The 26,146-nt window shown below is 40.1% G+C and overlaps 7 protein-coding genes and 4 non-coding genes across 11 annotated transcripts; 7 read left to right on the top strand and 4 right to left on the bottom strand.

Annotated features, from left to right (window-relative positions):
* The first annotated feature begins 2,701 nt into the window (after positions 1 to 2,701).
* Positions 2,702 to 4,654, top strand: Cda9 (Chitin deacetylase-like 9). Its single transcript, XM_064681941.1, has 3 exons — positions 2,702 to 3,217; positions 3,600 to 4,324; positions 4,387 to 4,654. The coding sequence occupies exons 1-3, from the start codon at positions 2,954 to 2,956 to the stop codon at positions 4,634 to 4,636; spliced, it is 1,239 nt and encodes a 412-aa protein (XP_064538011.1). The 5' UTR covers positions 2,702 to 2,953; the 3' UTR covers positions 4,637 to 4,654.
* A 3,074-nt stretch (positions 4,655 to 7,728) lies between these two features.
* On the top strand, positions 7,729 to 8,620 carry LOC135428200 (circumsporozoite protein-like). Its single transcript, XM_064682044.1, has one exon. It carries the CDS (start codon positions 7,767 to 7,769, stop codon positions 8,415 to 8,417), a length of 651 nt encoding a protein of 216 aa, XP_064538114.1. The 5' UTR covers positions 7,729 to 7,766; the 3' UTR covers positions 8,418 to 8,620.
* A 2,045-nt stretch (positions 8,621 to 10,665) lies between these two features.
* Positions 10,666 to 11,231, top strand: LOC135428072 (uncharacterized). Its single transcript, XM_064681871.1, has one exon. It carries the CDS (start codon positions 10,719 to 10,721, stop codon positions 11,190 to 11,192), a length of 474 nt encoding a protein of 157 aa, XP_064537941.1. The 5' UTR covers positions 10,666 to 10,718; the 3' UTR covers positions 11,193 to 11,231.
* An 18-nt stretch (positions 11,232 to 11,249) lies between these two features.
* LOC135428071 (AAC-rich mRNA clone AAC11 protein-like) lies at positions 11,250 to 12,713 on the top strand. Its single transcript, XM_064681870.1, has 2 exons — positions 11,250 to 11,266; positions 11,545 to 12,713. Exon 2 carries the CDS (start codon positions 11,673 to 11,675, stop codon positions 12,174 to 12,176), a length of 504 nt encoding a protein of 167 aa, XP_064537940.1. The 5' UTR covers positions 11,250 to 11,266; positions 11,545 to 11,672; the 3' UTR covers positions 12,177 to 12,713.
* Positions 12,714 to 13,208: 495 nt separating this feature from the next.
* On the top strand, positions 13,209 to 14,770 carry Gbp2 (Growth-blocking peptide 2). Its single transcript, XM_064681869.1, has 2 exons — positions 13,209 to 13,417; positions 13,480 to 14,770. The coding sequence occupies exons 1-2, from the start codon at positions 13,272 to 13,274 to the stop codon at positions 14,654 to 14,656; spliced, it is 1,323 nt and encodes a 440-aa protein (XP_064537939.1). The 5' UTR covers positions 13,209 to 13,271; the 3' UTR covers positions 14,657 to 14,770.
* Positions 14,771 to 17,435: 2,665 nt separating this feature from the next.
* LOC135428205 (uncharacterized) lies at positions 17,436 to 17,868 on the bottom strand. Its single transcript, XM_064682050.1, has one exon. It carries the CDS (start codon positions 17,803 to 17,805, stop codon positions 17,539 to 17,541), a length of 267 nt encoding a protein of 88 aa, XP_064538120.1. The 5' UTR covers positions 17,806 to 17,868; the 3' UTR covers positions 17,436 to 17,538.
* Positions 17,869 to 18,234: 366 nt separating this feature from the next.
* LOC135428204 (uncharacterized) lies at positions 18,235 to 19,036 on the bottom strand. The gene has a single exon (XM_064682049.1). The coding sequence runs from the start codon at positions 19,032 to 19,034 to the stop codon at positions 18,816 to 18,818; it is 219 nt and encodes a 72-aa protein (XP_064538119.1). The 5' UTR covers positions 19,035 to 19,036; the 3' UTR covers positions 18,235 to 18,815.
* A 3,535-nt stretch (positions 19,037 to 22,571) lies between these two features.
* On the bottom strand, positions 22,572 to 22,786 carry LOC135428294 (small nucleolar RNA U3). The gene has a single exon (XR_010436237.1). It is a non-coding gene; the product is annotated as a small nucleolar RNA U3 (small nucleolar RNA).
* A 278-nt stretch (positions 22,787 to 23,064) lies between these two features.
* Positions 23,065 to 23,146, bottom strand: TRNAL-AAG (transfer RNA leucine (anticodon AAG)). Its single transcript has one exon. It is a non-coding gene; the product is annotated as a tRNA-Leu (tRNA).
* Positions 23,147 to 24,588: 1,442 nt separating this feature from the next.
* Positions 24,589 to 24,670, top strand: TRNAL-AAG (transfer RNA leucine (anticodon AAG)). The gene has a single exon. It is a non-coding gene; the product is annotated as a tRNA-Leu (tRNA).
* A 256-nt stretch (positions 24,671 to 24,926) lies between these two features.
* On the top strand, positions 24,927 to 25,141 carry LOC135428290 (small nucleolar RNA U3). Its single transcript, XR_010436233.1, has one exon. It is a non-coding gene; the product is annotated as a small nucleolar RNA U3 (small nucleolar RNA).
* Positions 25,142 to 26,146: the final 1,005 nt, after the last annotated feature.

Here is a 26,146-nt window from a genome sequence, read left to right as displayed (position 1 = left end):
AACATTTTGAATGCATTTTTTTTTTTTAATTTATTTTGTGACTACATTTTAGAAACATCTGATTGATGAAAGCACGCCAAGATAGCTGTACTTTCTTCAATCTGTGGCGTCCCCTTGGAAACGGAATTAGGCTGCTGGAGTCTTCTCAGAAACTCCCTTAGGTGGCGGAGCAAAAGCATCAGCTGAGAGCGCCACTCCAAGTACGATCAAGCAAATTAGTGAGAGCTTCATGTTAATGCTTTGAATTTGTTTTCCAACTGTGAAGGATTCCCTGCGAAGCTCAGCTTTTATAGCTGATTATCCAAAGTGTGACCAATGGAATTGACAAAACATATTTAATATTCAACCATGCAGTTGTTTCCTACTTTAGATTATTCGGCATGCCGTTATTACGTTTGTTAATAATGTCATCTAGTAATAATTCTGATTTGCATGCTACAAATCCACATCAATTGCATAAGTGAAATCCACTGCTGCATTGATGTGTAATCTTTGCCTAAATCCAGCTCTGCGCTGACGTATCCGTATTCATATAATTCAGAAGAAATGTACCAAAACAAGTCTCATTAGCCTTGCGTAACCATTTTCACAATGCAAAAATTTATATTTTAGCCTGGTAACACTTTTAGTTATTCACCAGTGTTTTACAACACTATGCTTAAAGTCATGACCAGTTTTCAATAGAATTTAGCTTAAGATTAATATAGTTTCTTAAAATTGTATTTGCAAGTCAAGGCACAGGCAGGATAAAGGCAACAGGACTTCAGCTCAAGGGCAAACCAAATATATTTCTATATACATATGTATATCTGGTCTGGTTGATTTGATTATCGTAGATTTTGTGTCCCGCTTTCATTTCACTCGCTATGCAAATTAGCTGTGTGATTATCGCGAAAATTGGCAAACTCGAGAGCAAGAAACACCACACCGCAACCTTCAATTCCCACAGCCGCTGCCATCCTCAATGGCCCAACCACTTTCTAGTTTTTGTTGTGGTGCGGCTCAGACGTGCGTGAGCTGCCCCGTGTTAGATCTTTGGCACGCATATGAGCTACATTCGTATTAGTGGTAAAATTTGCATTTTAAAGCAGTTTGCGCCACGTGAGACGCTTGTGTGTGCCCCGTGCATCGCGCGTCTCAATTTTCACTTTGATTTCACGCACTAACGCGCCAGCAACTAATGAGACACAGAGACACATAGAGAGAGAGAGAGAAAGAGAAAGAGAGAGAGAGAGAGAGAATTGTAAACAGAAAACATTGCAGAAAAATTGCAAAATTGCAGCCGCATTCAGTTATGAGTTGCAAAGATTCATCTTCATTCATGCGGGCTGTCAATCAAATTTCAATCAACTCTTTGGCTCTCAAGCTGCCCTCAATCTTGATTATTATGAGTGCCTGTCGAAGGGCGGGGCAGCGGGCAGGGGCCACATTTGACACATTGCGCATACGTCACATGGGCGCAGGCTTCAAACTCACTCAAACATGTTGCGTTGCCGTTGCCCCTACAACTCCAACAACGAACTGCGAGGGGTGCTGGGTGGTGGTTGGGTGGTTGGGGTTGGGTGGTTTTTCAGTTGGAGTTGGCGTTGGCGCTGGCGTTGGCTGTCGCTCACTTCCGCTTGGAGCCGAGAGTTTTTCGTTGCCGTTCTCGGCTTTTGGTTTTGCTGTCGGCCTGACGTTTGCCGCCTGTTGGTTGGCTGGGCTTCGTGGCACGTGGGGCACCTACCCCTGCCGGCAACGCCCCGGAACGTGACCAAAATGAATTGTAGGCGTGCACCATGTTAGTCGGCGGAAGCGTGCCAAGAAATCCGCATTGCTGCAGTAGCTGCCGCTCCTGCTGCTGCTGCAGTTCACCCAGCGGCCCAGCTGCAGCTGCCTTTAAGATGAAATTCGTCAATTTCAGTCGTTTTGTCTATTGACATTTGCCTGTTCGGATTTGGCATTCTGATTGGCCGTCGCTTAGGGACAACCTGGGTGCAGAATGCGAGGGGCCGCCACGTTTCCTGGCTGGGTTGGCACTTCAAAGCCATTTCTGGCTTTGTTTTAAGAGCTTCTGTCGTGCCACAAAAGTTTGAAGCACTTGTTTACGATTTCAAGTGCATTTGTTGGACCCGTCATAATTTCGAGACTGCAATTGCTTCGATTTGCTCCTACCGCTCACTGCGGCAGCCAAAAGTTTTCCACTCAAGTCCCTGACGCAAATCTCAGCTGTTAAGTTCTTCACTTTGGTTATGCTAATGAGGCAAGTTTTGTTCTTGTTCGCACAGGTCCAATGCGCAAAAACGATTCAAAAATTATCAGCTTCTGGTTGGAGCAGGGTCTTCTTGTACAACAAGTCCTTGAGTACACTTGAACAATATGGCTTGGGTACAAAATTTCAGCTTCTTTACATTTCAGGTAATTCTAAATAAAAGTAGCCTATATCCTTATAGAAAAAAGAGCATATGAATGAGACTATATATTTTATTAACCATATGATATCCGCTTGTAAAAATTAAAAAATAATAATAAACTTTAATGAATGAACAACAATTTGAACGCGAGAATACTCAAACATGAGATATAGGATCTACTGCCAGCTCCTATTTAAAGGAAAACGAAAATGTATCCCTAGTTAATAATTATGCGCAATTAAAAAGGAAAGTTTAACTATTCTTCTATTGTCAATAGTTGTTTACTTGTTCTTCGGTCTATGCACTCCGATATATTTTTAATAAGTCGTTATACATGCCATATGCGAAACATTTCCGAAATAACCAAAACCTACCTATGTATGTACTTCATTACATAGGCACACCTATTGGTAAAAGCCTCAGCCATGTTCAACAAGCAAATCATATTTTCACCCATATCTCGATAAGATATTATTTTCCACACACCATGTTATAAAAGCCGGAGCACACAGCCAAAGTTCTATGAATCAGTTGGACGACGTTGGAAACGTTTACCCAGCATGAAATACGCGACTCTATTACTGATCGGGCTGCTGCTGGCCACAGCTCTGCTCAGCGAGGCCCAGAAGCAGGCTGGCAAGACGAAGAACAAGTCCAAGTCGAAGAACAAGGTGAAGACAACCGTACCCCCACAGCTGGAAAGGCAGGCGCTTTTGAAGGCTGAGCCCTGCTCGGCGGCCAAGTGCAAATTGCCCGAATGCCGTTGTTCGGATGCGATATTGCCTAGACCTAAATTCAAGGGCAAGGAACATGAGATACCACAGGTAAGTTTATATATCTTACAAATTACTATTTTGGCTTTAGCCGGATATAAGCTAGGCTCAAAATACTAAAAACGTAAAGTATTATAATTGTCATTACTAGAATTTTTTATAATAATAATTATTTTTTATAATTAATATAAGACAATTATAATCTGAGGTATTATTTCCAGTGGTGTACCCAAAAGTTGGCTAAAAGTAAATCTCTTTTTTTGAAGTAGTTTCTATTCTTTTGTCATAAATATATTTTTTACTTTGTTCATACTTTTTTATTTATTAATTTGTTTAGTTTATGAGATCCATACAATGATGTGCAACAAATAAATATTTTTGTATTTATTTAATTTACACTTTCTTCATATTACTGGAACTTTCGAACTTTCAGTTCGTTACAATCACCTTTGATGACGGCGTGAACGCCGTGAACTATGCCCAATATGAGCTGCTCTTTGATGGTCTGAGAAATCCCGATGGCTGCGCGGCAACGGGCACCTTCTTCCTATCGCACGAGTACACGGATTACGTGCGAGTGAATGCATTGTACAATGCGGGTCACGAGATTGCCCTGCACTCGGTGACCCATGGCGACGGCACCGATTATTGGCGCGAAGCGGATGTTGAGACTATTGAACGTGAGTTCGGAGCCCAGCTGCAGATGCTGGAGACGTTTGCCAAGGTGAATGCGAAGCGTGTACAGGGCATCCGGCTGCCCTTCCTGCAGATCTCCGGCAACAACTCCTTTGAGGCAGTCAAGAATCTGGGTCTGACCTATGACAGCTCCTGGCCGACGCAACAGCACAAGGAACCGGCTATGTGGCCCTACACCTTGGACTACCTGTCCATACAGGACTGTCAGATTGGACCATGTCCGGATGCTGCGCTGCCCGGCGTTTGGGTGAATCCCATGGTTACATGGACGGACACTGAGGGCTACAGCTGCTCCATGATCGATGCCTGCGCCTATCCGCCCGCTGACGATGTGGATGCATTGTTCGAGTGGATGCTGGAGAACTTTAATCGCCACTACAAGGGCAACCGGGCGCCATTCGGCATGTATCTGCATGCAGCTTGGTTTGCACGGGGCCGCAACTACTTTGCTGCCTTCAAGAAGTACGTGAAGAGGCACAATCGAGCCGCATTTCTTAGTTTGTATTTAATCAAATTCTACACAGATTCATGCATCATTTGTCAACCTATCCGGACGTGTACATGACGGGCGTATCGCGCATGTTGGAGTATGTGAAAAAGCCGGTGCTGGGTCAGCCCTTCAAGAGCTGCGAGAAGAAGCCCAACACCAGTTGCCAGCCGGTGCACTGCAATGTCCAGAAGTTGTCAACGGGCGAGACGCGCTACATGAGCGTCTGCGATAAGTGCCCAATTGTCTATCCCTGGTTGGACAATCCATTGGGCCAGGATATGTAAATGTTGCACACCCAATAAACACAGCACGATATAATGAAGCTACCATGTTTTGTCTGGCCGCTGCCATTTGGCCATTTGGCCATTTGCCCCTTGTTACTCCCATGATCTAAGCCAATTTACATTTGCCGGCCGTGTCCTTAGTCCGAAAACGTCACTGATAAATGTCTTGAAATTATGCTCCCGGCCGTGAGGCGCTTAATTAACTCATTCAGCGCAGCGTTCTCCAACTCCAAAGCAACCCCTTTACCCCGTCACCCAGCCACGTACACGTCGAGACTTTGTCAATTTCGCTGGTGCCGGGCCTAAAGTGTGTAGCCATATTTTATGGCATGAATTAATACGCCACACACAACCCGCCCAGCGGGCCAAGTGGTGCCTCGGCTGCTGTCAATGCAGCTGCTACCTGTAAATGACGGGGACGTGGACAAGGCGCCTGCACGTATCGGCACGTTGCTTGGACATGTGTCCGCCTGGGCGGCCGTCGCGATGGCTGCATTTTTGGTTAATGGGCTTCTAACTAATGGCAGGCACTGTCTGCATATCACTCGAATGGGGCTTGTGGCATGGTTGGGCGATTGTGGTCAAAAATTATCTATGCCCAGATCCAACATAAATTAAGGCATCAACTCTGCTTCATGTGGCTAGAACAGTGGGTTATATCGATGATTATACATATGTATATTGAAAATCGGATTTTAGGAATATGCCAGTTATCTTATTCTCACTCCAAATAAGACTCACAAAATTTCAAAAAAAAAAGCCAGGGAAAAAGTAACTTAGCTGAAATCTTAAAAATGTAATTCTCTTTTAGCAATTTGAAAGGGAAGCTAATGCAATTTGTTTGAAAAAGATCGAAGAATAAATATGTAAAAGGTAAAAAGGACAAAGACTTAAATGCTTTTATATTTTAATTAACTATATTCAAATAGTTAATCAAATCCAGTTTTAGATTGAATTAGCTTCATGTAATCGCTTTATGCTCAGAAGAACATATCGTATAAAAATATGTTGTTCCGACTCTAGTTATTCCAATTGGATTTTGCGTATTAAACCTCGCCAAGATTCCGCATTAATAGAGTCTTAAACATTTTTAGATTAAGTATTTTGTATAACAATAACAATTTTATTTTTCAACATAATTCAATGAATATTATATATTAATATTTAAATCCCATTTTATTCTTCTGCATAGTTGCGGCATCTCTCACGCGCTTGTGACAATGTTTATTGGCCAGTATATAGCCCTGTGGGCAGCTGGCTTCCAGTATATTGTAGGGCTTCACCAGGACAGTGTCGTTGGGGCTCCACTTTGGTGATTCCAGCACGTGCATACGGCTGGTTGCACTCAAACTGGGACTTGTGGTTTCAGCATCAACAATTTCACTATCCGAGGCGGCAAAGTGTTGGTTAAATGTCAGCAATAAAAACAAGTATATGACACCACAAAAAAATCCTTGCAACATTTTAGCATCCACTTTAATATTTCTTGAAGTCTAGCAAACTTTTCTGGCAACTGTTCAAACTAAACTGAGTCTATGTCAATGGAATATTTTACTTTTTACCAAATTTTTGTCCCGTAATGTTGGCCAATTCGAAAGCAGTTGCGGCCTTTTAAGGCACACAGCTAAGAGCTCTTCAGACAATGAATAATTGTGGCCGTTCAAGGTTATTTTGCTTCAAAGTAGATCAAAGACAAACTCAGTCGCACTTGTGCACTTCTTGAGATATTCAAATTAGAGCCGTTCAAATGAAGTACAAAAATTTTATGTAAAAACACTGTACAAAATGATATGTGCAACATATATTATGGACTTGAATTAATGCTCTGATATAAAAAGATCAATTGTTGTGAAGTAAAACAAATTTGTACTCAAGCTATCGAAATATAATCAAAATTGAAAACCAAATCATAAATATTTATAAATATTTTAGCCATCAGCTTACCTAAGAAATTATACTTAAGAAATAATTGATAGAAATATAAATAATATCACGTCCAACTTTTGTAGCCCTGTACATGACATGGACACAATCAGTGCCAAATGCAAAGCAGCGAAATTAAACTTTGCTTTTATGAAAATGAAGAAAAACCCGCAACAAATGCTACCGGAAATGCCAAGAAAACAACAAATATTTACAGATTACTTTGGCAGAATGCCGCTGATTAACAAACGCATCCATTGTCCGCAACCAGAGACAGAGACAAAAGGCGCCAACCCCTTCCTCTCAGCAGCAACCACCCTGCGAAACTGCTGCAATCACCTGCTAAAACGTAGCTCATTTTCTCATAAAATATGCTTTCTATTGACTTTCCCAATTTATTTTGCACACACATCCACGCATACATATACATATTTTGCATACATTTTGCAAGTCTCTTTTTGTTTTGTTTTGGAGGTTGTCATAAATAAATGACTATACGACATGAAGTCGGGCAGAGCCTCCCTTAGCTGGCGTCTTGCATCAGCTGTCGGAGTGCCAAACACGCATTATTTTAATGTATTTTTATAAACTGGCTAAAATGGGCGCGGCCAAAAAGGTTTTCTCAGCATTTAACCCGGGGTTGTCAGGCCTTCAAAAATGATTCCATTTAAAATGACATTTTTATGCTCCGCATATTTTTTTTTGCCTCTCCGCGAAAATTATCTTGCTGCTACTTATGAGGCTGCGATGTTTGTGTTGGGAACCGAGGGTGGCTAGCTCTCACTTGGGTGCAGGGGACTGACAATAGAATTGTCAAAATTATTAGCCTAAATGGCTGACATTTATTAAGAGTGGCTCAGGTTACTCCATAAAAAATGCACTAAAAGGGACGTCCCAACTTGGGACTATGGCTGAACATTAAATAGAGAAATTGCGGAAAATTGCGCGAGTGCTTAGGTATCTATGTGGATAAATGATAGTTTCTATGAATATTACACAACATTCTTTCATTTTCAGCTGATTATTTGGCATTACTAATTAATAAATCAAATTAAAACTATAACGAAACATTTGGTAGATTGACAAAACACAGGCGAATCATTATATAACCATTTCAAATTAAATTAGAAACACGCCAGAATATCAGCTATAAAAGCGAAACCCCGCTAGAAATCCTACATAGTTGAACAGGAACTAAAGGTGAAATATGAAGACTACACTGATTTTCTTGATCGTGCTTGGAGTGGCGGCCACAGCATATGCTGCGGCTGCTGGTCAACCAGCATATGCGAATGCCTATGATCCAGCACCAGAATATGCCTACGATCCAGCACCACCTACAAAAGATCCACTGGTAGCTGCTGCAAATGATCCAGCACCAACTGCATATGATCCAGCACCACAATATGCCAACGATCCAGCACCACCTACAAAAGATCCAGTGGTAGCTGTTGCAAAAGATCCAGCACCACCTGCATATGATCCAGCGCAGGTATATGCCTACGATCCAGCACCACCTACAAAAGAGCCATTGGTAGCTGCTGCAAAAGATCCAGCACCACCTGCATATGATCCAGCGCAACAATATGCCAACGATCCAGCACCACCGTCAACAGCTCCAGTGGTAGCTGCTGCAAAAGATCCAGCACCATCTGCATATGATCCAGCGCCACAATATGCCTACGATCCAGCACCACCGTCAACAGCTCCAGTGGTAGCTGCTGCAAAAGATCCAGCACCACCTGCATATGATCCAGCGCCACAATATGCCTACGATCCAGCACCACCTGCAAAAGAACCGGTCGTAGCTCCTGCAAAAGATCCAGCACCACAAACTGCAAATGAGCCAGTTGCTTAGGATCAACCTAGCTCCTTCTGAAATGTTCTCAGCAGATAACTTTGCTGTGAGAAGGCCGTGTCTGATTGTGAAAAGTACAGCCATCTAAGCGTATTCCCGTAGTCACCTCGGATTCTGTCAAATATAGTTTACCAAAAAAAAAAAATGTAACCTTTAACTAATATACCTGCATCAACGGTACTTGTTGATGGGTTATGCCTCAACTTTAATGCCGTTTTGCTACACACTTTATTTGGGGACATGGGACTATGTATAGCAAAAAACAAAACACACTTTTTATATATAGAGTGTATTGTTCGTAAAATTTTGCTATTATTCTGCAAATGGGTACCCAATATTAATGGTTGCCATCAGTTTCATAATGACAGTATACACGCCAAAAAAGTAGATATAAAGGCTTTTAGGCTTCAATTGGTATCGCTTATGTAATAGCTGAGTAATCAGTGCATCACTAATTCAATCAATTGCGAACACAAAATAGTTAAAAGAATCACTGAAAACACTGGAATATTAACCATAAAAGCAGAAAGTTTCTTGAATACCAACATACTCTCACAGGAACTATTTACAGCGACTGAATAAATCATGCCTGTATTTCACAATCCTCGGTATCAGGTAACTGCACGAGCCAAGCCCAACTCTCTTAAGACGTATCCCGAGAAAGCTAATAACTGTTGCTCTGAGGCCCGAATCTAATCTGGCAGGACCCAGCTATAATATGGGAGGATTGGGGAAAGAACAGCCATCTAAGCGTACTCCCACAGATATCTAGGCTTCTGTCAATTGTGGTTATTCAAAATATATGTGACTACTGATAAATCAAGATAATTTAATGAAATCCCATATTCAATTGCTATCTATTATCTATCTATTATTTTAAACTATTTTCGTACTTAAAACAGAGTATCATCCACTTCGAGTTTCTACATTTGGAATAATAACTGAATATTAAACTAGATTCGCATTTAAAGAGAGTAAAAAATATCATCTCAATCCTTCAAAATTGCATTATAGACTGAATTTTATGAGGAATTGCTTTGATTCTTACCATATACAAATAATTGAGTCCAATTTTTTAAGACCTGCGGGCATGCATATTAAAATTGGAATATGGATACGAATATGCCTCCCATAGTCGACAGGCCGACTTGCCAAGCTAGCGAAAAATATAATAAAAATTAACATAAAGTGATATATCATAAAGCTTACATCACTTATAATTACAAATTTTAACTGGTTGGGAATGTCGACTTTCGACAACATCTTACTTAACTTAACTTGTCTCTTTCGAATAAAGTGCACTTGTTTTAAATTTATCTTATAAAATAAAGATGTTTAGAATGCAAATTCTGAAACTGTTGAAATTGATTTGTTACAACTATGCCTTGTCCTACTTTGCCTTAATTATAATATAATTTTATGAAAAATGACAATGACTCGCTATAGTAGGAAGTGAAAAATAATCGTTTCATCCAATATTATTTTAAACAACGTCTATAAGAGTACATACACTTCGATTATTCGCCACAATTCTATATTTCAATTCATAAAATTATATAAAACCATTTTCTTAAAATTTATCCTGATGTCAATTAGATGGTGTTATTATTATTGTTGTTGTTATGATTATTATAATTATTTTTGTTGTTTTTATTATAATTATTATTATTATTATTACTATCATTATTATTATTATTATTATTATTATTATTATTATTATTATTATTATTATTATTATTATTATTATTATTATTATTATTACTGTTATTATTGTTTTTATTATTACTATTATTATAATCATTATTAGTGTCATTATCATTAATATTGTTATTTAGTTACTCTCGACTCGACTCGAGCCCGCATACCATTGATTCCGTCGCCTTTACGACTCCGTCAATTATCTACGAAGCTCCATAATAATGCCAATATATGTTATATTATAAAAGTCATATTTATTGTACAATTTTTGTTGATCTTTCGAATACTTATGTTCTATGGCCTTTATAATGTTAATGCCAAACCTGACTAATTGAAATGAATTAATATCAATTCATATGACGCGTGCAGTTTTCAGATTCTCAAGCAAGTGAGACAATCGGCGGGCACTCTCATTATGAATGCAATTATACAAGTTTGTGTTTCATGTATTTCCTTATCGCCGGAGACAGCTGACAAAATAACTGGCGACTATCGAATGTGCAACTGGGCAGCTCCGGACTTGTCTTGAAGTCTTGAAGCTCTCTCTCTCTCAGTTGTCAGTCTTGAATGCGAATTCGGGTAGAGTAAACGTGTTTTAACGTAATGGCAATTAAATTGATGCCCGTATTACCCTTGGTAGTGTACATATTGCTGCTGTTGCTGCACATCTCGTTGCCACACAAGCTGCACGATATTTACACTTCCTATCCATCAGATGCCCAACAGTTAACAATGGATAGGCGCGATCAGAGCGAGAAAATCATTCCAGCGGAAGGCTCTGTATCACTAAGGAATGAGACAAGTCAAAAGCCAATAAGTGAGAGATCGAGTGAGCGACCACTTGAGAAGCCCACAAATGAGATTGAAGAGATTCCCACTGCACAGACCGAAATTAACGAGATAGAAGAAACAACTGTACAGACCAAGGAGAAGATGAAAGAGCGCCCAGAAGCAGACGAACTCGCTAAAAAAGATCCAAAGATTGTTGAAATTGGACCACGCATCACGCTCGACACGCTGCCCGTTTGCGGGGATGGCTTTAAACTATTTGGAGCTCATTGTCGCAAGGAGGCTTAAAAAAGCCGTTAATAAAAAAAAATAGAACGCATGCGACAAGCTCGACTTTTGATGGGAAGTTCAATTTTTGGGCTGTACGTAAACAAATAAAGCGCACTGTAGAGCTTTAACAACTAGACTCTTGTTTACACTTCAATGAGTAACACGGGCCGCTTAAAAAAGAGCTTTCGCTTCCATTTTCCAGTTTGGAATAGTGAAGCGAGCCAGCTTCGTTTTTTATTCTGCTGTTTTTTTTTAAGTATCTTTGTTGTTGTTTTTTCTCTCTGTATTGTTTTGTTTGCTATACAAGCTAATGACAATCGATTCTTATCGCAAGTGTCTGTCTGTGCGGCCTTTTTTATTTCTCCCACAGTCTTTCTGGGGATCTTCATCAACGTTTCGTGTGTCAGTCTCGAAAGCTCCGTGGAAGCGGCCAAACGCGTTTTTTTCTTCTTCTTACGATCGCTCTCCCAGCGGCCACAGCCGATAAACAATTAAACAATGCACTTGAAAGCCGTTCACACACTACTCTTGGCCATTGTGGCCTGGCAGATCTGCGGCATGGAGCTGCGTCTGTGCGACGATCGCATAGTGTTCCCTGATGAAAACAACGACCCAACATTCTATAACCTGACCAGCAGCAACATTAGCAACATTAACAGCAGCAGCAACAACAGCAAGAGCGCCAACATTAGCTACAACAACAGCAGCAACATCAGCAGCAGCAGCAACATTAATTTGAGCAACACCAGCATCAGCAACAGCAACACTAGCAGCAACAGCAGCAACATTAATTTAAGCGACACCAACCTCAGCAGCAGCAACATCACCAGCACGACGGAGTCACCCTTGGGCAACGGCACTTTGGAGGAGCTGCATCTGCCGAACAGCAGCACAAGCACTACGGAGCTGCCCACGCTTGACAATCGCATTCTGGTGGACACTTTGCCAGTGTGTCCACCAGGCCAGAGTCTGCGAGCGGGACGTTGTCGCCAATCTGCATGAAAATAATAAAAGACTAAAAAAAATCAAAAATAATAATTTACATGCATATGTATATAAAGTGTTATAGTGAGTGTGTGTATGAGAGTTTAATTGCTTCGTATCTGTTGTTTTCAGATTTAGTTTTTTAATTACCAAAACAAAGGCTGTCTTCCCAATCAGACCGACTCTTTAATATACTTACTTTTAAGATAGTTTCCGTATACCTTGACGAGCAGCTGATTGAGTATTACATATTTTTGGTTTTAAACCAATATTTGAGTTAAATGTTTGATGTTAATTCTGAAACTATGTACATGTAAATAAAAAATTTATTTCGCTTCTTAAAAGCAAAAATATCCATTAAAAGGTGCAGGCATACCCATAAGTATTACCATAGATTAATATATTTAAAATATTTCGTTCAGTTCATAAATGTTTTAAAAAATTTATAATTAGATATTAAATTTGATTATAATCAAAAAACAGTTGACTTCTACTATTGTAAAACTGAAACAAATAGAAATACTGCAAGTTATCTAGATAACTCATCTACCATAATTGACAATGATATCATTTTTACAACGTGCTGTTGACCAAGTTGAAATGGCCACAGCAAGAGTATGAGAAAAAAATCCCCGCAAATGGTACTGTAATAATTATCTTTTCCGAGCAACAGTCATTTTTGCAAACAAAATTTAAGAGTTTCGGTCAGAGAAAATAGCAAAATGTCTCTATGAAACAAGTTTTGTGAAAGCCGAGCACAAACAAAGTCTCACACATGAAATTAAAATAGTTTGCGAGTCATCAGTCAATATATTACACAATTACACGGTCCTGTGCATTTTTTCACTAACTTGTATTATTTGTAGATAGAAAAACAATTGTATCCGTAGCTCATTCATGTAAACTTGTCATCAATACTATTTATGCGCTCTTATTAATAAGAAGCCAATTCTCTAATTCGTATAAGAGCTGTTCCAACGGGCTTATCACGTCAGATTGAAGCTCAATTGAAAACAATATTCTAAGTACTTATTCAAAATCTCTACGAGATGGTCTCAGTCTTAATTTAGCACGCGACAGCGCCAGAAGCTCGACTGCAACTTGGACGTAGAGATGATTCCTAAGCTCGGACTCTTATCGCTGGGGCTGTTGCTGATAGCCCTGCTTAATGCGCAGCTAATGCAGGCCCAGCCAGAACATCGATTATATGGGGATCAGTCGCATAATGGTGAAGGCTGGGGCTATTCACAGCCTCAGAGGTGCGTTATCCAACTGAAATAGTTATAATTTCACTGCTTTAACTAATTGTGCATCCAATTAGACCTCATGGGCAACACGAGCACAGGCACCATCATGGCCATGGACATGGGCACGGACATGGCCACAATCAGTACTACGATCGATATCCAGCCAGCTACCCAGGTGCTGCGCAGTTCGAACCCGGTCAGGGTCCCAGCTTTGGTAGAGGCTCGTATGGAGGAGGACAGCCCAGAGGTGGATATGCAGGACAGCCAGGCGCAGGGTTTGGGAACCCGCGACCTGGCGTAGATTGCGATGCTCACCCAGGCGGTGGTTCTGGACCTGGACCTGATTTCGGCTACCAGCAACCGGAAGCTGGATACGGCAGAGAAGGTCAAGGAGCTGATACAGGATTTGGAGGTCAGTCCGGCGCTGGTTTCGGTAATCAACCCAGACCGGATTACGGTGGGGGCAATCGGCCTTTCCAGCCTCGTCCAGGCCAACCCCAACAGCCGAATCAACCAGAGTATGAAAGCGAACAAAGGGGTCAACCCATTCAGCCACGTCCGCAAACAGGAGACCAAGGCACAATTGACTTTAACTACCAACAACCGGGTAATGCTGGGAGTCCCTTGCAGCCACGCCCAGGAGTGGCAGACAACGATCAGTTTCAACCATCTGGCAACCCCATTCAGCCACGTCCTCAACATGGCGGGCACGACAAACCTGAATTCGACTACCGACAACCTGGCAGCTCTGGAATTCCCTTGCAGCCACGCCCAGAAGTGACTGGACCCGACAATGGACAACCTGGCAAACCAATTCAACCGCGACCCACAGATTCCATAAATGTCCAGCCCTCTCACGAAGCAGCCAATTTCAATCCCATTCAACCACTTCCAGGGCAAGGCCAACAGCCACAACAGACGTATAAGTCGAATGCAGGAGATCAGCATCCCATAGATCAGTCAGTTGGCACCACCTTACAGCCTCGACCCGGATCTGGTGGTGCCCTTTCCGACCCCGAGACTAATCCACAAAGCACAGTGGACGACAATATTGCGTCCATTTTCAATACGAATAATTTTATGACCCCCACACTGACGGAAGGCAATGGGTTGCACGGGTCTAGGGACCCTAAGTCCCAAGCTGAAGTTAATCAACCGGAATCCATTGCAGGACGCAACCTATTTGAAACAATGCCGCAGTGCCCCGAAGGAACAGAGGTGCGGGGCGGACGCTGTCGCCAGAAGGCCTAAAATATAGAAACATCGCAACTTAGTTAATCGGCTAAACAATCTGACAATATGTTGCCTCAGTGGAAACAAAATTGTATTAAATATTTAATAAACAATAATTCGATTCGTACAAAATTTATTGAAATTAAACAGAAAGTGTATAGCTTTTAATTTATTTCCCCATATCTGATATATAAATATGAAATTGGATATACATATATTTGTATTATACCGTGTGACTCACTAAAACATACATTTTTCCTGGAGTGTGACGAAATTAAAAAACAAACTAGTCCGCAAAAATAAATGTGACGGTTGATAACCCAATCAGTATTATATTTGAGGTCGGGAAAGTTCACTCAAAACGTTGAAAATTCTATAATGTAATCATTTGATATACAAGATCATTTGCTTACTTTTATAAATGCTTTATACCTTATAGATACATAATCGTATGCCACAAGCTCGAGAGCAACAATTGCTTTGCATGGATCCATATGCATCATTATTATCAACCCGTACAGTTGGATGCAACCGACTATGCCATGTTTACGGGTATACTCAGACTACTTTGGTTTTAGGGATCGGGGTGCGTCACAACCATAACAGACAGATATACAGAAATGGAACAAAAACAATATACTTTTACTTATTTGTTGTATCTGTGAACGTCCAACATATTAAATTAAATGTGTGTCAAAGATTGTCTGGGCAAAGTTTTGAATTTCGTTCGCTCGGCCTTATCAACGATCCTTATTAAACTCATTTCAGACGTATTTCACACCTTTCGCAAAATCCACCACCCTTGGATGGAAAACGCGAGTTAGAAGTTCAATGAACGCATGTTTATATTTTATCTTCATGTCGCTTACCACGAGGCTATAATGGGCGGAAAACGTTGATTCCAACATTCGGCTCTCATTTCAATGGCCTTCAAACCTAGTTTCAAGTTTAACTTAAGATGTTAAGTTCAAGATAGTACAGATAGATTAAAATTATTCAGTGAAAACATGGACCGAGCGAATTATCTCGAATGCAAATTCTATGAGCGGCAGTTCATGCTTTCCTCACAATTTGAAAATGGAACAGACATAAAAATGATTTCTGTTCGGAGAATATTATAGCTCATAGCCCTGTCCAATGGCCAGCCGCTGAATTATTCACATGCGAATCATGTCAACAATTCTGAAGCTTGAAGCTATTATAAATCCCAAAGGTTAGTTTTCAAGAAATGAGGGTTACTTCTTGAGTATTCTGGCTGATTTTCCATCCAGATATATGTCTGTATCACATAGGCATGACAACAATCAAATTCAATCTCAACCAAAGTCCGTGCGAGCTCATGCGCCCAGCTATGATGAAGGTAATAATTTGTAATGTTGTTCTTAATATCTGATATCTGAAGCAAGAAACCCGATATATTATTCAATTTTAGCGAATGAGTCACATTTGAATATTTAGATTAATGCATAAAGAACATAGTTTTCCTAATCACACAGACACAGTGTACTGGAAATCAAGTAATATGTTTTCCTCGACTGACATTAATATTAGTGCTAGATAAAGTCATTCAATTGATTTACGTTAAACGATACATCCGATACTTTATCTAAGCTGAACCACCCATTTTGGCTTGAAAGAGCTTTTCCCCATAAAAAGCAATATCAAATGCGTCATTGAATTAACGTACAATTAAAAAACAGTACCCTGAACTGTGACATCACAGCCTATGGGGCCGATAAATAAAACAACAGCTAGAAAGAGCAGTTGCTTACGGAACGCCGACGAGTCAATACACTACACATATACAAATTTGATCTTAGTTGTTATGTTACCCTGAACCTGAACAGCCATGCCCTAAACAACAAATATGCAAGTTCGAATCCCCGGCTAGTTGGTTAAAAGTGATTTTTCATATTCATTTTTAACAAATTGTTACTTTGGAAACTATGCTTCAAGACTGAGAGATATGAGATATGGCTAAATCGACTCGCCTGTTGATAAATACTCTTGAAGTAGCCGGGACTGTCTTCTTACCAACAGAGTGACAAAGTTTATATTCCCTTTGTTAGGTTATTAAATTAGATATGTTAGTGTCGACCATCCCGGGCGGGAATACTCGTGCTCGGAGCGCTCGCAACGTAATTTGTTGATAGTAATCCCAGCGGTATCAAAACAAGTCAGCTATAACTATTCCGGCGTCTGAGTAACGGCAGAACTGGGAGGTGAAGCACCAAAGCTTAGTCGTTGTCTATATAAAAGGGGTTACGCACTTGGTCAACTTGTTTAGTTGCTGCAGTCGAGTCGCGCTGGCTAGTGCCCGATATTTGTTCAAAATGAAGCTATTATCTACTAATTATCTATATCAGCTGCTTATTCTGCTGGTATACCTGAGTGCATTGGCCGCAGCGAGTCCAGTAAGGTCCAGGGACATGTCCAAATGCCCGCCGCGTTTTAAAATGTATCTCGGACGTTGTCGGTTGCCCGCCTGAAGTGATCCGATCTAATCAGCTCGAAACACTCGGACATAGCTTTAAGAAACGGCGTATTCCTACTCAGACAAGTCAAGTATTTGTGGACATATCGTATTAATACTTGTAAAACACTTTGAGCACGTAGCTCCATGCTAGTCATAAGCTTTATAAATAAATTCTTGTAGAACCACCGTGTCGTCATCATTTGTGGCTTACTCCGTTAATTGGGTATCCATATATATATTTATATATATATGTATGTAAATGTAATCGGGAATTTTATAGAACTTTGCACCACAGCTGCGGCCAAGTAATTAGCCAACCACTTTGCAATTTCACAGTCTTTTTATTATTCGTTCTTGATTCACAAAACACATTTGCGGCAGTCAGATATCAGCAAAAGGTACTCGCCAAAGTCTGAGTGCCTTTCTAGGCAATTTTTCGGCATCGTTGCCGATCACTGGTTAGCTTAAAGCCCTCTGGACACATTTTTGGCACATCAAAAATAGTCTGCAGTATAGGATTCACATCCATACCCGTATTCTGCAACTGCCCCTCATCTGTCTGCATCTGGGGCTTGGTCATCGGAATGCTATTTTCGACCTTCGGGGGGAAGCCTTCGCTCTGCCGGCTGAGCAGGCAGCACAGCAATATTCCCAAGCACAGTGCGGCAAGTGGACGACGCTCTGATTGCATATTGAAGATTATCTCTAGGCTTGGCCTTCACACCAGTCCAAAGTTAGCTGCGAAACTAAACGAAGCTCCGCTTGTTGGCACTCTTCAAAGTATCGATCAAGCCATAATCCAAGCTTTCCTCTAGATATCTCTCGCAAATGTACGTGTATCTCAAAAGTTGAACTTTGAGTAATAATAATATTTAAACACTCAATGAGCTTTAGCTGGCATTCGAATGAGCAGCAAAGCTCTAGCAGATGTTTGTCCAATAAAAGCGAGCGAGCTTTGAGTACGAAAGCTTTACAAGCGATTATTGGATACTGAGACCGGCATCGTCTCAAAACTCAACAGTAAAAACAAATTACTAAATACTACCAAGTTATTAAGTAAATAATAGACGACGTATTAGTTACGCTTTAATTTAAAATCATAGTTTTTTTCGTATTTCTTTATTTCTAATAATTAAGTATATTCCATTAATTTATTTCGCATATTATAATTATAATAATTTATAATTAATTATAATTTTTAAAAAATGTTTCTTTCCTTTGATTAATATAAATATTTTAAATTTATTATATGGCTTACATTTTTTTATATCAATAAACCAATTTTCATTATTTCATTTTGTTTTCTATTCTATAAATATATTAATGCAAACAAATGCTAGCCTAGATCTTTCACAAAATTGTTAACATTTTTGAATTGTTCTACAGCATATTTCGTATTTCTTCATTTCTAACAATATAGAATAATTTTTAATTTAATTTCACATATTGTTTGCCAGGGTAATAACCAATGTGCAAGATACTTGTTTATATTTCGATGGATTGATTTTTCGCACTGATTCAGAGAGCTTTTTCTTCACTGACAATTTTCACAAACTTTCTTTGTCACTTAATTTTACATTTACTACAAAATGTTTTAGTTCAACTGCAACAGTCACTGCCAACAATATTTCAACAGTGCGTGTGAATGAATCAATGGAATTAAATAGCTAATTAACTTGTATATGTAAATACAAAGAGTATTTATTTGTTGCTTTCCATTGCGGCTCGAATCTGTTGGTGCTGGGCGTTTGCCCTGGCCGCGTGATTACTGTTGTTTACACCCGGACTAATGGCGCTCCAGCCGATCCAGCAGACAGCGTGCACAACCAGAACAACGATTCCAATGCGAACAGCTGGCTTGTGCATAAAGCTCTTCGCGCCATGTTTACCACTCTCCATGTCTTCGTCAACTGAACGCATTTCGCATTCGCGTTTCGATGGCAAAAGCTCAACGCGGAAGAGATTGGTGGCGTAAAAGCTTCTCATTCGTTTTGCAGGGCTGCGATCTGTTAAATCTTGTGAATCATTTATGGAGCTGCGCATTTATACATTGATTCAGTGAAACAATATTCAATAATAATGAAATCAAAGCTTAAAAGCTTTGTCTCAAAAATACAAATTTCACGAATTATTTTAATTAGCAATTATCGAATAATTTTCAAATAAATTAAATTGTTTTTGATTCTTGTTATTGATTTATTTACATGGTTATAATACTAAATCCGTAACATTTAGGCTGCCTTGCGACAACGTTGTGGTCGACCATAGAGCATAAAGCCAGGAGGACATATTCGCGGCACATCGAGGATGGTGGGCATTAAGATCCGTGTGGCATTTCCAGATGATATCGTCTGTGAAGATGACGCATTGATTTCGTTGTATTTAATTGGCGTAGGCGGCGATGCTTCACACGGCCAGCTGATAAGAAGAGATAACACCAGTATCAAGCACAGTCCGAAAGGTTTACGAGCTGTCAACATTTTTGAATATAATCTCAGAGCCGCCAGACTTACATCTGGGCCGCGTGAGCTACGGAACTGAATAAGTTTTTAGGGCTGCTTTCCAATTTATTGATGAATCTTATTTTAAGCTTTTATCCAGATGAACAAGATTATTTCAAAAAGCGGGAAAGCTTTCACGAACTAGTGTAGAGATGTTGATTCAATAAAGCTGACGAGAAACTTTAAAAGCTGCCCCGTTGGAAATCTGTTAAGATCTCTCGAGAGCGGTTCCAGAAGTACTTGAAGTTGTTCTGCTTTGCACACATTATAAGAAGGCTTAAAAGCCTAAAATTATAATATTCATTTTTGAATTTGATTTATTATTTGTTATATTATTCAAATAATTAATTTTTCGCTTAACTTAGAACAGATTTTTGCATTGTCTGGTTCAATTTAATTTTTACTTTTTTAACATTATTAATCATTTGCACTTTGCATGTTTCTTATTATTATTTTACCGATGGAGTATGCAATTGCAAAAAAGGAACTATTATATTCCCTGTAGAGCTAGGTTCATTTTCTGTTAAAAAGGTTTTTTTATTTTTATTATTATTAAATGCTTTAAAATTGATGTTATATTTAATATTAATATAATTTAGACTAGTAGACTAGTATTGAAAATATTTCCTTAAGCTTTTAATTTCTCTTCAAATTTGCGTTTAATTTTTATTTATATTCCCCGTGCATATGTAGATACAATAATTCGGAAGGATGAAATCTAGTCTAATATGCAATTTTTGTAAAATTTTAAAAACTATGTTGAAGGCAAATTCCTAAATCTACTTTGAGAGCTAAAACTTTAATCTTAAGCGAGCTCTAAGCAAACGCTGGCATCTTTAGCAGCTCGAAATGTTTTCCACTGACCAGTTCGGTGTTGCCACGCCCACAGGGGCATACTAGCAGTCTGTAACCACAAAACTTTGCAACGGCGCAAACACAAAGCCAACTGGCTGCAAAGCAAATGTTCAGCATCAAATGGCACACAAAACGCTCGTATTACGTATACGCCAAGTGTGCTGCCCCCAGGGAGCAGGGGAGAGGTCTGCGGCAAGGTGTGGCAGAAGCTGATGCTGAAAGATTGAAGCTGGAGGCAACTGGAATTAGCATGTTATGTTTAACGCATTTTTGCACCTTCGACGTGTGTCTGTGCCTGACTTTGGATGTAAGCTTGCATGGGGCTTGCCAGTGGGTGGGTGGCGGGTAGTTGGGGGACACATGTGCAAACAAGACGCCGCCTTAACCCATTGTGGCTTATCCTGCGGCATTTTCCACACATTTAATCGCATTTTGTTTTCTGTGGAGCATTGTTGAGAGCACACATGAATTTTAAAATGCGGTTTGTTGTGGCGAGAATTGGGCGGTAGAAGGAGGACCACAGTACAGGGTACAGTATCTACCACCGGCTTAAGGTGAGCATTTGCTGTGAGTGCCATTGAATAATGCAGCGGCTGCAGCTGCAGCTGTTGCTATTGCTAATGCTGCCCGATTCCAACAAATGAAAATTGAATTTACGTTGCGACAGTTAAAAATTTCACGAGTCACATCAACATTTTTCGCACGGTACGCGGGGCGTTTGCGGGTGCTGTGTGTGTGAGTGTGTGGGGGGGGCAAGGAAGTAAAAGCGTTTTGCCTTCGCTTGCAGGCTCATTAAATAGATGCTCGAAACGTGCTTCCATTTTGGGGCACATTTCATTAAGTGCACGTAAACGGCAGGCTGTCAACTAGCAGTGGGCGTGACATGTCCGCCCACACCCCCCAACACCCCAACACCCAAACACCCCACACACACGGTTACTTATACACTGCGGCACTTGGGTAATTCTCAACGTAAACACTTTGGAAACATGTCGCAAAGACATCAATTACAGCATCGATTCCCCTTCCCACCCTGCCGGGCCAGGCCACAGTTACATGAACCGAACTGTTGGCGATGATAACGTTGATAATGATGATGTTTCAATGAATGTTTGCTGACAATGCTGCGGTTTACTCTTACCACATTTCAAATGTATTTTTATGTGAGTACTCGAAACACTCATACCCATGCCTTTACTCTTACCCGAGAATTTGCTTCTCATTGCTTAAATACATTTCGACTACGTGTCGTGTACCCAAAGCTGTCCATGTGGACCCATATGCAAACAGAAACAATGCTCAGGCAAAAAGCCATAGACATGAATAGACAACTCTTAATTGCGTTGCGTGCGAAATGAAGGCAATTATTGAGGTCGATAGCTCTTTTTTGTATATGCTTGAAAATGTAAATATTTTGAGTGATATATTTTCAATAGAAAAATTGTATTTTTGAAAGCCCCTTTCTTCTATGGAAATTAAAATTGAACTTAATTGGTTGTAATTTACTTCCATTGACAATTAAAATATAGCACCAAAACATAAATATAAGAAAATATATACCTACATAACATTTAAGAAATGTTATAGAGAGCAGAAAATACTTAAAACAAATTAAATAAATTATATTCATATATCCTAAACATAATGTGTTATTCGTGTCCATTTCCTACTATATTTTCTTTATAAAAATAGCTTCAGTTTTTCCATGTAATAAACAAACATTCTCGCTAAGTGAGGCAAACTCATTAAATTAAGGCAAAAACACGTCCTTACTCACTCAAAAGGTATTTCATAAGCACCGTTAAGTAATTAGAAAAGTGCCGCCGTATTCCAATTAGCAAAAAGTTCTATGACAATTGCAGTTTTTCATGTTGAAATTATCTGTCCAGCAGCACCTTGAGCACGAAGCACACTTGAACAAAAATTTTAAACCTGCACTCTACAAAATGTCATGGCAATGTGCGCCATCAAACTTCCAACAACTACGACAAGTGCTCTACATTTTTAATTGCGCTGCAATAAAATGGATTAAAATACTCGAGTCAAAGTATCTGTCCCCATTTTGCATTGTTTTATATTTATTTATTTAAAAATTTTGTACACCACTCAGAATTCGTTCTATTCGTGTTACCGAGCGATCATCGAAGCGCCACGCCCACAAAACGAGTGATAAATCACATCGCAAAGGGCATCACGCAAATCCTCACGCTGCCGAATAAAACGATTCATCTCATCAACGCGGGTGTGACTTGCTTTCAGAAAGTGTGAAAGTAAGTGAAGACTGACTACAGAAATGATCCTGTGAAGTATAGTCTTAATTTCTCAATGCCCACCAAAATGCTCTATACGCCACTCGACCAAGAACCGATTGGGAATTGCATGAAAGCAAACGAAAAAATATACAAATCGTACAGGGGTTGGTATGCCGTCGCCGTCGCGTGTTTATTGCGTTTTGTTATTGTGTGTAGCCGCTGCTTCTAAGCAAACGAGTCACATTTTGTGCGAGCGAGCGATGATCATCAGCAGACGAGTTCCAGCTGATTGTAGGTATTCAAACATGTTTTTAACAAAAGTGTAAAAATAAAAAAATCACTTGGCAGCGGTGGGATTCGAACCCACGCCTCCGAGGAGACTGGTGCCTTAAACCAGCGCCTTAGACCGCTCGGCCACGCTACCATGTTTCGTGGCGACGCCCAATATCGTAATAATGTGAAGTGCTTTTCATTGATTATCGGCAGACGTATTTTTCATTCCTCATTTTAATTCATTTGTATTAAAACTCTTGCGCGGCTCATGAACCAATTGATATTAAAAGAACGTTGTCTTTAAATTAAATTAAATGATTCACTAAATGCGCACAAATTTTCTAATTAAGCAATGTAAGATGAACTATTTTGTCAACTCATTCATTAAGTTTTCATTTATTTCTAATTCGTGCAAGCTCAGAGGCCGCCGCCTTGCATTTCAATTGTGCGTGTTGTCTGTCGCCTGGAAGGCGCCTGGAATGTGCCCACAATGCGCCTTTGTTCGATTGCTTTGTCATTTCGGTTAGTGAATTGTTTGAAATTTAATTTGAGGCTCTCTCGGACATGTCCCAGGAAATTCATTGGATTCCAGGTAATGCCCACAATTAACTCCATTAGCATTTGGTCCGGTTGCTGCCCAATTGGTGCCGTACGTGATTTTTTGCGTTTTACACGCGTCTGGCATTAAATATTTACAGCTCTGCAATTATTTGCATGCCAAGCGCCTTAAATTTGTGGAAAATTCACGTGTGTGGCTAAATATTTTGTATGCTGACGCGGCTGCGGCTGCTTTTTGCAGACCTTTGCTGGCATTTTAATGAAACCGCAAATGTTGCCCGTACCACCCCAACCCCCAACCTACAACCCAGGGCACACCGCACCACACCCTTGTACATGAGCTGAGACTCGCCCAGGAAAACCGCAGACTTTGTTTTTGTTTTGCCTGTCGCCCGTGCAAAGATTTTTATTGCAATTTTCTAATTTCATTGCGGATGTTCCCTCGAGTGCCTCTCCCATAGAGTTGCCTGTCGCCGGCTTCAGTTTATGGCTGCAGCAACCGACATCAGACGGCAGCCGACAGCCGGCAGACAACCGACAAGAACAATAACAAAGGCGGCGGCAAATTGTTGCTGCGGTTGCACATGTGAGGGACTCGTTTAGCTTGCCCCTTCAGCGCGCCCCTTGCACGTCACGCATAAATTCGCATTTTCATTTGAATTTTAAACGCATTTCCCAACCGTCTTAGCAAAAACGCTGACAGTTTTGTAAAAATAATAAATATTTTAATGCAGAGCTCTTCAATATAGTCAAGAATACGCTAGAAATTGATTTCGTTTCATTGGCATTTTCCCCAATGAGCGCATTTATATGCGCCGCAGTGTGGCAAGCAAAATAAACTCAAGGTGTTGCCCCATGCGCCGCCCCATGAAAATAGTTCAACATCAAAATACTACTGCGGCCTTTCGTTACGTCATCGTCGTAGTCAACGTGAAACGAGCGCAAAGCAACGAAAATTCCACGAGCGCGCAGTTTTATACTTGTTTTCTCCTTCTCGTTCTCTGTTATAGCCCATTTGACACAGAACACACAACAGGTAGCGTGGCCGAGCGGTCTAAGGCGCTGGTTTAAGGCACCAGTCTCCTCGGAGGCGTGGGTTCGAATCCCACCGCTGCCAAGTGATTTTTTTCATTATTTTATTTTTACTTAATTGTAAAAAACGTGTTTTAATATTTTCAATCAGTTGGAATCGTTCACTGCTGATCGTCGCTCGCACACAATTTTACAAGTAGCTGTCGCATACAAGACGTAATTCAACGCGACCGAACAGCAACCCCTGTACGAGTTGCTTTTTTTTCTTTCGCTTTCTTAGAATTCCCAATCGGTTCTTGGTCGAGTGGCGTCTAGAGCATTTTGGTGGGCATTGAGAAATTAAGACTATACTTCACAGGATCATTTCTGTAGTCAGTCTTCACTTACTTTCACACTTTCTGAAAGCAAGTCACACCCGCGTTGATGAGATGAATCGTTTTATTCGGCAGCGTGAGGATTTGCGTGATGCCCTTTGCGATGTGATTTATCACTCGTTTTGTGGGCGTGGCGCTTCGATGATCGCTCGGTAACACGAATAGAACGAATTCTGAGTGGTGTACAAAATTTTTGAATGAATTAATTTAAAGTTAAATGCTGTTGAAGTGGTGAAAAGAGCCAAGTACAGTTAGTTTAGATTGAGTTAAGTGCGTACTGTTAAAAAAGTGCGTTAGAACTTTTCTATTGAAAAATGCGATTAGCATTTCGAGGAAAGTTTCTTTTACGTGAGGAGCTGTAAGCATTCACTCACTCCGCCGTTTCAATGTGTTATTGGCAATATTTTATAGGATGCCGTGAACCATACCCCGTTTGTTCACCCACCTTTGGTGCTGTTGTAGCCAGTGAAAAATTTGTATGTCGTTGTAACTTTCAGTCTGGAATCAGCGGAAAGTGGGAAGTTGGGGAAAGTCTCTTGGCACATAAGTTTTGTGCACGTTAAGTACTTTTTCATAAGCATCGCTTGTTGTTGCCTGGGAAGAACCTCTGCCCATGTTCTAGTGCCCCCATGCCTCGGGGGCATAATATGCACATGCAACAAGGGCAACAAATAATACAGACTGGCAATAAAAGTACGATACATATTCAAGGGCCAAAAAAAATTTCAAATAGTTTCCAGCTACTTTTTTCAGAGTTTGCAAATGGCGTACGCGATAGTGGGAAAGAAGTACGAGATGGAAAAGGGAAATGTTAAATTACTTTCAGAGTATTTTTAAGGGCTTCCCGGTTTTTTTTTGTGTCAAAAGTTTTTGGGCACTAAATTAAGCGATTACAAAAATGCTATTGTTGATAATAGAATTTATAAACTGATATCTCAAGTATAGTTTATCAACTTGCTACGTTTGCTAGGAAATGATTTTTTTTTTATATTAGCAGGCTTTTTTTGTGAATTCTTTTACAAATGCCGGATCAAATAAGGCCAACAAATAGTTCACACTGTGATGTAGAAATTTAAAGAAATAAAAAAATAATATTTTCATTCAACAATAAAACAGAAGTTAACAAAATTATTGCAATTATATTAAACATGTAAGTAATTCATTCACGTAGCACGAAAGTAACTTTA

Source organism: Drosophila montana, unplaced genomic scaffold (genome assembly GCF_035044405.1).
Source record: "Drosophila montana isolate Dmon_TW-CO22-7 unplaced genomic scaffold, ASM3504440v1 contig_2438_1, whole genome shotgun sequence".
Lineage (NCBI taxonomy): Eukaryota > Metazoa > Arthropoda > Insecta > Diptera > Drosophilidae > Drosophila > Drosophila montana.
The sequence above is the reverse complement of the archived record's forward strand: the minus strand, read 5'-3'. Positions and strand labels throughout refer to the sequence as shown.